This window comes from Pseudozyma flocculosa (genome assembly GCF_000417875.1).
Source record: "Pseudozyma flocculosa PF-1 unplaced genomic scaffold scaffold00013, whole genome shotgun sequence".
NCBI lineage: Eukaryota > Fungi > Basidiomycota > Ustilaginomycetes > Ustilaginales > Ustilaginaceae > Pseudozyma > Pseudozyma flocculosa.
This window is the reverse complement of record NW_006920881.1, coordinates 139,087-152,922: the sequence shown is the minus strand read 5'-3', so window position 1 is coordinate 152,922 and position 13,836 is coordinate 139,087. Positions and strand designations below refer to the sequence as shown.

Sequence of the window (13,836 nt, the reverse complement as noted above, 5' to 3'; positions counted from 1 at the left end):
GACACCCAAGCGGACACCCGCCAAAGAGGAGCCAGTGTGGGCCCCTCTGCCCCGCCACCGCCTCATCCCAGCACTCGCCACTCGTCGTCGAGGAGCTCCTCGTGCACGTTAAAGTAGCGCGACGGCTTGCCCTCGACCTCGCACCGCCCCTCCATCTTCCACCCATCGCCGGCCTTTGTCCGCGTCGACGCATCGTACTTGACCACCCACCGACCCACAACCTTGCCCGTCTTGACATCCACCGTCTCCGAGACGACCTTTGTCACCGCCGCCGCCGCCGCCGCCGCCGCCGCCTCGCTCCCCGCATCTGCATCCGAGCCCTCGAGGGCCAGCGGTGGTGGCGAGTTGGTAATCTCCCACGTCGCAAACGGCCGCGACGTGGCGCGCAGGAAGCCAGGCTCGAAAACCGTCGTCACCTGCGGCCGCAGCGTCCAGCTCACCGTCTCGATCCGGATCCTGGGGCTGGCCCCCTTGTCACCCGCCAGCAGCTGCATCCGTCCAGCGTACGGCTGGCCGATCCAGGCGATCAGCGCCGTAGAGACCCCAGACGTCGACAGCGCCGTCAGGCACAGGCCGATTCGCCCCGCCATCGACACCTCGCCCGGCGCCAGGAGCAGGATGGGCGTCAGCGTGCCCGCCAGCGCCAGCGATCCCAGCGAAAACAGCTTCAACCGCGTAAAGGTGCCGGCCAAGGGTCCCTGGTAGTGCGCCAGAGCATTGCTCGGATCTTCAACCTTGGCATTTGCGGGCGTCTTTGGGCTTTGCGGCGACGAGGTGCTGTTGAAGCGCGCCAGAGTGTGCGGCCGAGGCTGCCGTGCGACCTGGCTCAGAGTCGGATGCCGGCTGCCAGCATGCCGAAGCGCATTGACAGTGGCCGCGGGCAAGGCCGAGCGGGCTCGGCTGCCAGTCGAGACGCAGCGCCTCGCCCAGCCGGTCAGCATCCTGGCGTGGCTGCCACCAAAGCGACGGCCCGCTAGCCCAGTCATCAGGAGCAGCGTCGACATGGTCGCCGGCATGGCCGGTTCAGATCCCGAAGCCGACCGCTGCTGAGGTGGAGACGGCAAAAGGTAGCAAGGTGGCGGCTCGTCAGAGTCTGCGAACGGCGCGATCAAGAGGGCCAGCGATGCGCCAGAGCGGGAAGCCGTGATGCACGATGGCGAGCGGAACACTCTATTCCCGTTGCGGAGAAGCCCTTTACACGATCCGATGTTCCGCCCGGCTGCCCTCCGTGTCTATCCCACACAGTCTCGCTGCCTTGCCGACGCTCCAGGTCACGTCACGCCATGTCTGTCCACCGAAGACTCCACACGGTGAGCCACTTGTTCCTCATCTTTACGTCGCCCTCGGTCTCTGGGCCGTAGCCGTCGACCAGGAACAGCCGCCGGTTGCCCGTGAGCCGGGGCTCGTCTGCATGCTCCTCGACCTCTACGTCGGCCGATGCGCTCGCATCCTCCTCGGTGGAAGCGACGGGTTTGTTGCCACTCACTTCGAGCTCCAGGATCCTCTCTGCAGAGTGGACGAGGGCATCATCTTCGACCTTGGTACCGTTCGGAACGGGAGTCGATGCCGCGAGCGACGGCCAGAGGGGTTGGGACGAGGGCGGTGCGATGGGTGCCAGTCCGAGGCCCGCTCGGTGCGCACGCCGAAGGAAGCCAGTGATCTTTTCCCTGCCCGTGTGCAGGCCGGCGATGACGTGGACGCGGGCATCTGCGGTCCTCGCCAGGGTCGAGGTGAGCGTCTTGAGGAGGTCGGCGTGCGAGAGCGGGTCCCACAGGCAGTCGGCCATGAGGATGGCGTCGAACCTGGGGGCTGCCAGGCCGGATCCGACAAGACCTGCCGCGCCGCCGCCGAGGGCCGGCCTCGGAGTGGGCAGGCAGTCGAGGAGCTCGTCTACGTTTTTGCCCCAGATGTGGCCGCACACCTTGATGGCGGAGCCATTGTGGGGCTGCTGGGGCGAGTTTGCGCGGACGTTGCGCTTGAGCTCGCTGACGATGGCAGGCTCATCGTAGTCGGAGGCGACGACGAGCTTGGGCGTGCCGAGGAGCGCCGCCGTGATCGAGGGGAGGCCGGTCCCCGCGCCGAGCTCGAGGACGGTCTTGCCGGCAATGTCAAAGGCGCCCGAGACGAGAGCGTCAGACATGAGCATGCCCGCGCGCCACTGGCGGTGGTTGAAGATGTGGTGGATCGAGGCGGGGGGCACGCTGACAGTGAGCGTGGGGCAGAGGTGCGACGGCGGTTGGGATGCGGCTGCGGCGGCGGCGGCGGCGGCGGCGGTCGAGCCCAGGAGGAGCTGCTTGGGGCGGTAGCTGATCCGGATGCCCGGCTGGCCGAAGGAGGGGGGCACGTGGCTGGACATGCCCGGCGCCGCCGAAGCGGACGGCGGAGTGGGCGGCGGTGGTGGCGATGAGCGTCTAGGAGATGCCATCCTGGACAGATGCGGACGGGAGCGAGCGGGGCGAGGAGGAGTGGTGGTAGAGGAGGCGAGCGGCCAGACGGCAAGGCCCCTGGCACAGAGGGTCGGACCGGACAAGGCAGCCTTCCCTACTCGCAGGTGATCGCCCTCGGAAGAAAGATGGCAGGCCAGCCGGACCCTGGTCAGTCTCAATGCAGGCAAGAGTGACAACGCGAACGTGGCGGCAGACGCTTGAAATGAATGAGACTCTGGCGGTGCAAGCCAGGCAGCCCGCCAGCCAGAAAGTGGAATTTTCGAGGCGGCTGGCGGCTGGCGGCTGGCGGGTGCGGCCCGGCTTGGCGGCCCACCGCTGTCCAGCAGCCCGCAGCAGCAGCAGCTGGCTGCTCTTTCTTCTCGCGAGCGCCATCCCCTCGCCGCTTCGCTGAGCTCATCCATCATCGCCCAGACACCACTTGGCACCAACATCCCCCTCAAGTGTGATCTGGTCACCAACACTCATCGCCTCTCGTCCTCCAACGCCAGCTATAGCATAGCACAGCACATTCGACCCTCAATCGCGGTAAAGGCACCCGCTGCAGCTCACGCCCGGCATGGTCTTCAACGCTCTGGCCAGGCAGGCCGGTCACAGGCTCCCGCGCAGCCCCCTCGCCACGCCCGTAGCTAGCCGCACGCTGCCGGCAGCCCTCCCTACAGCAGTCGCATTGGCGAGGTGCTACGCAACACCACCACCACCGTCGTCGTCGTCGTCCGGCAGCGGCAAAAAGGCTCCCGCTGACCCCTCCGAGCAGCAGGCTGCCGCCTCCCAGGCCTCGGCTTCCGACGCACCCTCAGCCACCACCGCCGATGCCGCCGCGGACGCATCTTCGACTTCGGCCCCGCTTCCCAAGCGCGGATCCTCCTCGCTCTTCGACATCGACACCTCCGAGAGCGCATTCGCCCAGCAGATGATCGAGTCGCAGGACGGGTCCGACAAGGACGCAAAGGGCGGTGGAAAGACGGGCGCGAGGCCAAAGGGCGCCCGGTCGATGTCTTCGATCGAGAAGAAGCGCCAGACGACCACCCGCTTCTTTGGTGGCCTCGCGCTCATCGGACTCGGAGCGACGGCAGCCAACATGGGCCGCGACTGGGACAGCGAGGCGGAAAGGCAGCGTTTCGTTGAGCAGGTGAGTCGCAGCATAAGGCACCCCTTTCGGCCCCACATCCCCCTCTTCTACGCTCGCTCGTCGCTCCCGCAGCCCGCATCTTTCTAGGCCCCCCTCGCTCACGGGTAGCGAGGTCGAGGTTGTATTGAGATGCAACATGGAACACCGCGTGCGGCACCACGGGGCGCGGACGCCTCTCGCGGCATTTGCGTCCTCGTTGCCGCTGCATGCTTGCTTGCTTTGGCACTGCCAGCTCGACTTGACGATGCACCAGGAGCTGGCGGTGTGATGCGAGCAGACATCCATGACCCGCGCTTCGAAGCAAGGGTATTCCCTGGCGCCGCCTCCCGTTGGCGATCAGCCCGCTGACACCCGTCTGCCTCCCCGCGTCCCTATCTGATGACGCCCTTGGCGCTGCTCGATCGCAGACCAAGGACAGCGACAACTTCTTCTCGCGCATCAAGTTCCGGGTGACGTCCATGTACGAGGACCTCAACAAGCCGGCGTGGGAGCAGCTGCTGCCCGACCCGCTCCCCTTCCCCTACTCGCGGCCCTATACCCTGGTCATCGACATGGACGACCTCCTGGTGCACTCCGAGTGGAGCCGCGAGCACGGCTGGCGCACGGCCAAGCGGCCCGGCCTCGACTACTTCCTGGGCTACCTCTCGCAGTGGTACGAGATTGTCCTCTTCACGACGCAGCCGGCTTTCACCGCGGCGCCGATCGTCGAGAAGCTCGACCCGGACCGCCGCTACATCGCCTACACTCTCTTCCGCGAGAGCTGCCGCAGCGTCGACGGCAAGCTGGTCAAGGATCTCGACTACCTCAACCGCGACCGCAAAAAGGTCGTCGTCCTCGACACCAAGCCCGACTCGTTTGCGCTGCAGCCCGAAAACGGCATCCTGATCAAGCCCTGGAAGGGCGAAAAGGCGGACCGCGACCTGATCGGCATGGTGCCCTTCTTTGAAGGTGAGTTCGTCGGCGGCCGGCAGGCTGTTGCACCGGGCGACCCGGCCCGGCGAGGCGAGTCTGATGACGGATGCTGACCCTTGCACGCACCCCATGGACCTCCGCGCGCGACATGGCCGTGCCCCCCCCCCCCCCCCCCCCCTCCCCCCGGCAGCCATCGGCATCTACAACATCGACGACGTGCGCAACACGATCAAGGCGTACGAGGGCAAGCACATCCCCACCGAGCACGCCAGGCGGGCCAACGAGATCCGCGAGCGCGAGCTGGCCGAGATCCGCGCCAAGAACGAACGCCTGGGCAAGCTCGGCGGCCTCTTTGGCGGCATCGTGAGTTGCCTTCCGCCCGCCGTCGATGATGGTGCACCGCTCGTCGTACGTACAAGACGCTGACGTCGTGCCTTTCAAAACCCTTTTTGATTCGCGACTCTGTAGAAATCCGCCGGAGCTGGTCCGGCACCGGACAAGACGTGGTACGAGATGGAGCGGGAACGGTACCAGGCCGGATACGCCGAGGACCTCAAGTACTGGCGCGAGAATGGCGAGGCGTTGAGGAAGCAGGCAAAGGAGGAGCAGGAACGCCAGATCAAGGAGATGAAGCTCAACGCTTGGAGGTGAGTCCGCGCCCTGCAGGCCCCTGCGGCCCCCCCGCGACTTGGCCCTCTCGCTCGGCATTGTTACGGCGCTGCGCTATCCCGGCGCATCGCAGTGAGCACCGTTGACTGACCCGATCCGATCCGATTCGGCCCTTCTCTTCCTCATCTTGCCCCGCACGCCCCCCCGCCACATCTACGTATCAACCAGCGTCATTACGGGTCAAGGCCTCAAACCCCCCGGTCAGGAAGATGGCGCCGCTCCCCCCCAGCAGCAGCAGCAGCAGCAGTAACAGCAGCAGCAGCAAACGACACCGATGCCAATCTGTCTGACAAGACGCCATAGACGCAGCTCTGCCCCTCTCTTCCCTCCCCCTCTCTCCGTCTTGTCTGGACCGTGTATTCTATCCCTCGTCTGCACGCACACGCACACGCACACACCATTCATCACATCCCATCTGCACATACCGAACAGGCATCCCACACTCTGGCGCTACCACCCCGGTCCATCCTGACGAACATCTTGGTATTCCCGGGCCCCCCCGCTCGCCCTCTCTGTTCGCGGCCGTCATTGCTGGAAGAGCAGGCTAGCAGCCACCTCTACATTCCCACCAGCAGCATCCAGGAACCCGATGGCCTGCACCCGCGACGCGCCGAGGTCCATGAGCGACGTGATCGACGCCTCCGGCCACCGGCTCGCTCCTCCAGCCGCACCGGTGGCACCTGCCGCACCCCTCGGTGCTGCTGTCCTCGCAGCGGCTGTCGGCGACGTCGTCGCTGGCGATTGGGCGGCGGCGCCGCCGCCGCCGCCGCCACCGGCAGCAGCAGTCGACGAGGATGAAGCGGCTGCTGCTGCTGGAGGATGCGAGAACGAGAAGCCGTACGACTCTGGCGCCGCCCTCGGCTGCGCCTGTCCGCTCGACGACGCCGCCGTCCCGCTTCCGATCCCTGCAATGCTCTGCCCAGCGCCGGGGAACGATGCGCTCTTGGCCGCCGCATCAGCCGCCGCCGCATTGGCATTGGCCGAGGCGGCTCCCAGAGCTCCTGCCGCCGCCCCCGCCCCAGGTGCTCCGCCGCCGGAGGGCTTTGCCGACGCGGGGACCGGCTGGCCGTTTTCGTCGACCTCGTACTCCATCTTTGCCTCTTGCGGCAGCTCGTGCTCGTCGAGGAAGCGGATCCTGTTGCCCTGGATCACGAGCGAGTTCTGGGCAAGATCGATGGTGGCCTGGTACCGCTTGAGCATGTCGAGGCCAAAGAGCATCTCGACGCCCTTGCCCTGGGGAGCCACAGGAAGAGGAAGAGGAAGAGGGGGAAAGGGGAGTGGGCCAAAGGGTCAGCATGGAGGTGGAAAAAGGCGTCTCGGCGATGCGTGGCACGGCCCGCTGCGGCCCGCTGGCGACGACTCACCTCCATGATGGTAAACGAGCAGGGCAGAAAGAGGGTGGGTCCGAGCTGGATCTGGGCGCTGTGGACGCGGCCGAGGATCTTTGCGGTGCCGACGCCGCGGGCGATGCCGGCGAAGCGCGTGTCGAGGAGGCGCATGATGCCGCAGCGCTCGGCGCACTCGGGGCTCATGATGGTGGCCTGCGCTCCCGAGTCGACAAAGGCCTTGACGTCGGTGCCGTTGACCTTGCAGTCGACGTAGAGCATCGTGACGCGGCCAAACGACTCGGGGCTGTACTCCATGGCGTGCTCGAGGTTCTCCATGACGCGCTCCTGCCGGATGGCCTCCTCGATCCTGCGCTGCGCATCGATGTCGAACTCGTCGGCGGCCGCGAGCTGCGCCTCCGCGCGCAGGCGTTCGGCGTGCACCTCGGCCATCTTGTTGCGCTCGGCGCGGACGAGCTCGAGGAAGCGTGCCGGGTCCGACGAGGCGGCGTCGGCGAGTTCTGGACGGCTGGCGCGGAGCTGCGCCATAGTGGTGGGGTCGGAGAGGATCTGCTGCCTGAGCTGCTCGGCCGCCTCGTGTTCGTTTGAAGGCGGCGCTGAGGCAGACGAAGAGGAAGAAGACGAGGAGGCTGGCGGTGCGGCGGCACGAGCGTCCCTGAGGAGGACGAGGTCGTCTGAGCCGACGCCGTAGGACGAGAGCGTCTTTGTGTCGTCTGAGAGCAGCTTTCCGTTGTGGAAGAGCTGCTGGTGGGAGGCGGGGATGGACGAGTCTGCCTCGATGAGCGCCTTTAGGTTTTCGACTTCGATGCTGGCGTCGACATCGACGGGGTAGGTCTGATCGCCCTCGGTCACGATGGTGATCATGGCGTGGCGCAGCGAGGTGTCGAGGTGAGGGATAAGAGAGGCGGAAGGAGAGGAGGAGGGCGGGCGGGCGAGGCAGTAGTGAAAAGGGGCAAGGGAGTGGTAGGAGGGGGCAAGGAAGGCTGCAGCGACAAGGAGGCCGCGTACGTCTACCTTTGCCCCTCTCTCTCTGCCTTGGCTCCACGCGGCTCAGCCGACGTTTGGTTGTTGGCCCCAGCCACCAGACTGGAAAAGTGGAGCAGGCCTCGTCAGCGGCTGGCCTCCGACGGCCGCCCTGGCCTGGCCTGACCTGGCCCCTGCGTCGCCCGACGCCCGACGCCCACGCCAGCTCGCTCTCTGGGCCGCCGGCGGGGCCGAGGCACAGCCCAGCCCAGCCTGGCCTGGCCGAGCTTAGCCCACGGCCTCGGGCCAACGCAACTCGACCACCCTAACCACCATCACTTGTTCCTGCGCCCACCCAGCCCGAAACCGCCTCGCCCTCGCCTCCCTCCGTCTAGACAACGGTCCATCACGGAACCGCGCCGACCAAGCTCATCGGACACGACAACGACCGCCACCAGCGCAACTCTACGCACGGCATGGCTGGATTCCTCGGAGGGCGCGGCGGCAACGACGGCAATAGGGGCTACGGCAGGGTCGGGTCCAACCCTTACGGCGACAGCGCCGGCGCCACCGACCCTTACCGCGATGCCCGCTCCGCCTACACCACTCCCGGCAGCGCCGCGCGGCAGGCCGCCACAGCAGGCGGTCTCGGCGGCGCGGGCCGCGCTCCTCCGCCCTCGCAGTCCGCCTACCGATCCGGTGGCGCTGGCTTTGGCGGCGCTGGCTTCGCTTCCTCCGCACAACCTCCCCCAAGTTATGGCTCCGAGAAGCCCCTGCCCTCGTCGCGCGGCGGCGGCGGCGGCGGTCACCTCATCGTAAAGTGCCCCGAGCAGCTCGTCCTGACAAACTGCCTCATCGTCAACCCTCAGGAGTGGGGCAGCACCCAGTACGTCCAGGTCGACGGCCAGTTTGTCTTCACCGCCCTGCCAGACTCGACGGGACAGATTGCCCCGCGGACGCTGGGCACCGCTATGCTCCAGCGCCAGTGGGCCGGACTCAGCGCGCAGGGCCACGAGGTGCAAGCGGAGCCCTACGACCCCTTCGTCTTTGGACAGAGCGTCTACCTGGGCGGCCTCGACCTCGAGATCGGCTTCCTCCGCCGGGGCGAGGTCGTCTCCGAGTCGTTTGACGCAGACGAGATGGCCAAAAACTTCCTCCGCGCCTTTGACAGCCACATCTTCACCGTGGGCCAGCTGCTCGTCTTCGAGTTCCGCGGCATGAACCTCAAGGCCACCGTCAAGGGCGTCAACGTCGTCGAGCTCCACCAGGTGCAGCAGAAGGGCAAGGTGCCCGACTCGGCCCCTCCCGGCCGCGCCGACAAGGGCATCCTCATCGCCCAGACCGACGTCAACTTTATGTCGTCGCCCGACGGCGGCGTCAAGATCAAGGCCAGCGGCAGGCGACCCCCGCCCAACGCCATCCTCCAGCAGAACTTCAAGTTCGAGGACATGGGCGTCGGCGGCCTCGACAAGGAGTTTGCCAACATCTTCCGCCGCGCCTTTGCCTCGCGCATCTTCCCGCCGGCGCTCGTCGAGAAGCTCGGCATCCAGCACGTCAAGGGCATCGTCCTCTACGGCCCGCCCGGCACCGGAAAGACGCTGCTGGCCAGGCAGATTGGAAAGATGCTCAACGCCCGCGAGCCCAAGATCGTCAACGGACCCGAGGTGTTTGACAAGTACGTCGGCGGCAGCGAGGAAAACGTGCGCAAGCTCTTCGCCGACGCCGAAAAAGAGTCCAAGGAGAAGGGCGACGAGTCCGGCCTGCACATTATTATCCTCGACGAGCTCGACGCCATGGTGCGCCAGCGTGGCTCGGGCGGCGCGGGCGCCACCTCGGCCGGCGACAATGTCGTCAATACGCTGCTCGCCAAGCTCGACGGCGTCGAGCAGCTCAACAACATTCTCGTCATTGGCATGACCAACCGCCTCGACATGATCGACGAGGCGCTGCTCCGCCCCGGCCGCCTCGAGGTCCACATGGAGATCAGCCTGCCCGACGAGTTCGGCCGCCGCCAGATCATCAACATCCAGACCAACAAGATGCGCACCAACGGCGTCATGGACGACGACGTCAACATCGAGGAGCTCGCCGCGCTCACCAAGAACTTTTCGGGCGCCGAGATCGCGGGCCTGGTCAAGAGCGCCACCTCGTTTGCCTTTAACCGCCACGTCAAGGTGGGCACCATGGCCGGCATCTCGGACGACGTCGAAAACATGAAGGTCAAGCACCGCGACTTCCTCGACGCGCTCGAAGAGGTGCGGCCGGCGTTTGGCGTGGCCGAGGAGGAGCTGCAGCAGGTGGTGCAGAACGGCATCATGCACTTTGCGCCCCACGTCGACGCCATCCTGCGCGACGGCCACCTGCGCGTCGAGCAGGTGCGCACCAGCACGCGCACCCCGCTCGTCACGGTGCTCCTCCACGGCCCGCCGGGCTCGGGCAAGACGGCGCTGGCGGCCACGGTGGCCATCTCGTCCGACTTCCCCTTTATCAAGCTCATCTCGCCCGAGAGCATGATTGGCATGGGCGACGCGCAGAAGATCAACTTCCTCAACAAGGTCTTCCTCGACGCCTACAAGTCGCCGATGAGCATCATCGTCATTGACAACATCGAAAAGATCATCGAGTGGGTGCGCATCGGGCCGCGCTTCTCCAACTCGGTGCTGCAGACGCTGGCGGTGCTGCTCAACAAGCGGCCGCCCAAGGACAAGCGGCTGCTGGTGCTGGCGACGACGTCGAACCGGCGGATGCTGCAAGAGATGGAGATGCTCAACGCCTTCATCGCCGAGATCACGGTGCCGTCGATTACGTCGCTGCAGAGCGTCGACCACGTGCTGCGCCAGATGGAGCTGTTTGGCGACGAGCAGGCGCACGCCCGGTGCATGCAGCTGCTGGCCAACGCCGGCCTGGCCCAGGAGGGCCAGCTCAACATCGGCATCAAGAAGGTGAGTCGAGGGGGTTGCCTGCCCGTCTACCTGCCCTGGAAAGAGGCGCATGCACGGGAGAGCTCAAAGCTGAATTGCCCGCCTGCCCTTTTGCCCCTCTGTCGTCTCCAGCTCCTGTCCGAGATTGAGATGGCGCGACTCGACAGCGATCCGGCCGACCGCCTGGCGTCGTCGCTGAGCTCGGTGCACGCCTCGGCCCTTGACGTTGACCTCGACCTCAACTAGACGACGACTTGCCCGCCCAGCTGCAGGGCGCCGGGCCGATGCATGCATGTACAAGTGCCGCCACCCTCTGACGAACAATCATAACGATGCACCAGACCCCACGGCCTCTTAGGCGGGGATGCCGCGAGCCCAGAGTTGAAGCAGCGTGGCGATATCCTTGCGCCAGCGGGTGCGGTCGAGGGCTTCGTCGAGGCTGAACCACTGACGGGTGCGCTCGTCCTGTTCCGGCCACTGGGGCAGCTGGCCCTGTTGGCCGTCGACGCGGACCTCGTGGGCGGTGTAGATGGCTCGTGGGACGAATCCGGGCGAGGTCGGGTCCTGTGCGGGCGACTTCTTATGCGGCTTGTGGTCGGCGATGACCAGGTCTGCTTGTGCCGTGCTGGAGATGGAGGGTGACTGGACGGCAGATGGCCTCAGGCCCGCTGGCAGGCAGGTGGGCAAGGGGAGCACAAGTGGCGGATGGGTAAGGAGGAGAGTGCGTGAGATAATGTCGCCCGTCGTGAAACAGCGGGTGGGGACGAGGAGGTCCGACCGACTCACCTTCCTCGTAGAGCTCCCGGACGGCTGCCTGCAAGGAGGTCTCGCCCTGTTCGATGCCGCCTTTGGGCAGGACAAAGGCGCCGGGATGCTTGCGTGACGAGACGAGGCAGACGCGGACGCGATGCTGCGTGACCGCCTGCTGCGCCGCTTTGCCTTGAGCCCCGGCTTCGGCTTCGGCTTCGGCTTCGACCCGGTACGGTATTGCCACGGCCACGGAGCGAGGCTGGACGTAGGCTGGGCGGGCAGACGAGGCGAGGCGAGGCGGGGCAGGGCAGGGCGGGTGGGGTACACAAGGACGAGTGTTCCCTCGGACGGTGGAAAGAGGTCAGCACGGTGCGATCCCCTCCGGAGGAGGAGCAGCCTGGACGTTATGGGCATGCCGTATCTCACACTTCATGTCTGCAGGCAGGCTGACAAACAGCGTTGATGGTGATGGCGGAGGCGCAGGCCGAGGCGGTGGCGGTGCAAGGCTCACGGTGGTCGTGGAAGGAGGATGGTATGCGCACCGTGCGCTGCCAGGGCGTGTGGAGGGAATCTCGGCGCAGGCTGAGGCCAAGGCCAAAGGCTCACGCTCACGCTCAGGCTCGGCCAGAGGGGCGAGGCGAGGCGGGGCGGGCCGTCGCATCGCTCGTCTCTGGCAAAGTCGCTGCAAAAATTGCCGGTCAAAGTCGAGCGGGCGGCTGAGGCTCGAGCCAGCCCAACGTCAGAGTGACCATCACCCATCCGGACCGCCGCCCTCGCCGTAGCCATCGCCCTTGGCCCTCGACGCCGCCTATAGCCTCTGCTGCTGCCTCGACCTGCCCGGTGCCCCTGACCTGACCACCTGCACTCGCCCCTCCGCCACCTCTGCCGGCTTGCTTCCGACGCGCCGACACCACCCTCGCTCTCGCGGCATCCGTCCCGACGCCAAACGACCGTGCACCAGCTCCTCGGGTCGATCCGAAACCGGGGGCCACCTTGACCTTGCTGTGCTCGTGTGCCCCACTCAGTCGACCAAAGACGATCCTGGCCAGACTAGCAGCCTCTGGCTCAGTCTCAAACCTCGCTCTCCCCACCCATGGTAGCCCCCAGGATCCTCAGCGGCTGCCCCTTGCCACGCTCGCGGCTCCAGCCCGCCACCTCGTCGCGCCTGCCCTTCCTCGCCACCTCATCATCACCACAGCCATCCTCGGCCCCGCACTGCCCCCATCGTCCTCGCCTGACCCCGCTCCCACGCAGCCTGCCCAGCACGTCAAACGCCTTTTCCACCTCGACGCCCTCGTCCCGTCCCTCGTCGGGCTCAAAGCAGCAGTGGAAGCCGCCCACCCCCTCGGCCACCGCCTACCAGAAGCAGAGCAGAAAGGAGTGGGTCCTTGTCGGCGTAGCTGGCTCCGCAGCCGCAGTCGGCAGCTGGTACTACTGGTCCAACATCCGTCCACGCCACCAGGCCGCCAAAAAGGCCAGCCTCGGCGACTCGCGCCCCTTCAGCCTCACCGCAGACGTGCGCACCTCGTTCTCCATCCCCGTCCGCAACCACCAGGTCGGCGGACCCACCACCAAGGTGATTTCGACACTCTCCTCGGCCGAGGTCGACCGGCGCCTCACGGAGAACGAGCGCAGCACCCGCGTCGATCGACCTCCCGGCGCCTGCCTCGTCGCCCGCTACGACACCAACAGCGTAGCCTCAAACGACCCCATCGAGGACAAGCGCGCAGAGGTCATCGTCGAACGGGACCGAGGCGTCGCAGAATGCGACCGCCCAAGCGACATCAGCGGTAGCGACGGCGCGCACAAGGCCGTCGGCGCCACCGCCAGCGTCGAGGAGGCCCAGTCGCAGGCCGCGGGCCAGCCCGCCAAGGGCGACCTCTGCTTCTTTGCCGTCATGGACGGGCACGCGGGCTACCACACCTCGACGCTGCTCTCGCAGAAGCTCATCGCATTTGTCGCCCTCGAGCTCGACAAGGTCTTCCGCGAGGCCGGAGAGTACGGCCAGGTGGCCAAGGCCAAGGCGGCCATGCCGTCCAAGCTGTGGCGCTCCATCTTTGGCGGCCCGGCCAACGCCGCCAGCGCCGGTGGCCTCGACGGCGATCCCGAGGTCATCAAGCGCGCCATCGCCAAGGCCTTCCGCAGCCTCGACAAGGAGATTGTCAACACGCCCGTCGAGCTGCTCAAGGAGTACGAGCTGAGCCTGGCCACCACGTCGTCCAGCTCCGCCTCGCCCGCCTCGCCATCGCGCGTGACGGGCGCCACCGGCACCCGCTCCCTCTCGTCGCTCGCCCACAGCATCTTCCCCACGTCGTCCAACGCCACCTTTACCGCGACGCAAAAGTCGGCCTACGAGAGCATCCTGCCGGCCCTGAGCGGCAGCTGCGCCCTGCTGACCTACGTCGACAGCGCGCGGGAAGACGTCTACGTGGCGTGCACGGGCGACAGCCGAGCCATCGCCGGCTACTGGGACGACAAGGCGGGCAAGTGGGAGGTTGAGGCGCTCAGCGTCGACCAGACGGGCCGCAACCCGGACGAGGTCAAGCGCATGAAGTCCGAGCACCCGGCCTCGGAGTCGGAGCACGTCATCATGCGAGGCCGCGTCCTCGGCGGCCTGGAGCCCACGCGCGCGTTTGGCGATGCGCGGTACAAGTGGGACCGCGACCTCCAGGGCAGGCTCTACGACGCCTTCCTGCCCG

General features: G+C 66.8%; 6 protein-coding genes across 6 annotated transcripts in view; 3 read left to right on the top strand and 3 right to left on the bottom strand.

Annotated features, from left to right (window-relative positions):
- Positions 1 to 62: 62 nt before the first annotated feature.
- PFL1_04057 (uncharacterized protein) lies at positions 63 to 2,425 on the bottom strand (the record flags this gene model as incomplete). Its single annotated transcript, XM_007881581.1, has 2 exons — positions 63 to 1,170; positions 1,296 to 2,425. The coding sequence occupies 2 exons, from the start codon at positions 2,423 to 2,425 to the stop codon at positions 63 to 65; spliced, it is 2,238 nt and encodes a 745-aa protein (XP_007879772.1).
- Positions 2,426 to 3,003: 578 nt separating this feature from the next.
- PFL1_04056 (uncharacterized protein) lies at positions 3,004 to 5,407 on the top strand (the record flags this gene model as incomplete). Its single annotated transcript, XM_007881580.1, has 5 exons — positions 3,004 to 3,576; positions 3,984 to 4,524; positions 4,679 to 4,851; positions 4,957 to 5,135; positions 5,326 to 5,407. 5 exons carry the CDS (start codon positions 3,004 to 3,006, stop codon positions 5,405 to 5,407), a joined length of 1,548 nt encoding a protein of 515 aa, XP_007879771.1.
- Positions 5,408 to 5,682: 275 nt separating this feature from the next.
- Positions 5,683 to 7,367, bottom strand: PFL1_04055 (uncharacterized protein; the record flags this gene model as incomplete). Its single annotated transcript, XM_007881579.1, has 2 exons — positions 5,683 to 6,390; positions 6,522 to 7,367. The coding sequence occupies 2 exons, from the start codon at positions 7,365 to 7,367 to the stop codon at positions 5,683 to 5,685; spliced, it is 1,554 nt and encodes a 517-aa protein (XP_007879770.1).
- Positions 7,368 to 7,942: 575 nt separating this feature from the next.
- PFL1_04054 (uncharacterized protein) lies at positions 7,943 to 10,633 on the top strand (the record flags this gene model as incomplete). Its single annotated transcript, XM_007881578.1, has 2 exons — positions 7,943 to 10,408; positions 10,520 to 10,633. 2 exons carry the CDS (start codon positions 7,943 to 7,945, stop codon positions 10,631 to 10,633), a joined length of 2,580 nt encoding a protein of 859 aa, XP_007879769.1.
- A 108-nt stretch (positions 10,634 to 10,741) lies between these two features.
- PFL1_04053 (uncharacterized protein) lies at positions 10,742 to 11,570 on the bottom strand (the record flags this gene model as incomplete). Its single annotated transcript, XM_007881577.1, has 3 exons — positions 10,742 to 11,055; positions 11,174 to 11,407; positions 11,564 to 11,570. The coding sequence occupies 3 exons, from the start codon at positions 11,568 to 11,570 to the stop codon at positions 10,742 to 10,744; spliced, it is 555 nt and encodes a 184-aa protein (XP_007879768.1).
- Positions 11,571 to 12,230: 660 nt separating this feature from the next.
- Positions 12,231 to 13,836, top strand: part of PFL1_04052 (uncharacterized protein) — a gene marked incomplete at both ends in the record, with an annotated part of 2,250 nt that continues 644 nt past the window's right edge. Inside the window, 2 exons of the mRNA XM_007881576.1 lie at positions 12,231 to 12,295; positions 12,392 to 13,836. The exon at positions 12,392 to 13,836 is cut by the window's right edge and continues 644 nt beyond it. Of these exons, the coding sequence (XP_007879767.1) occupies positions 12,231 to 12,295; positions 12,392 to 13,836 (1,510 nt within the window). The remainder of the gene's footprint in view (positions 12,296 to 12,391) is intronic.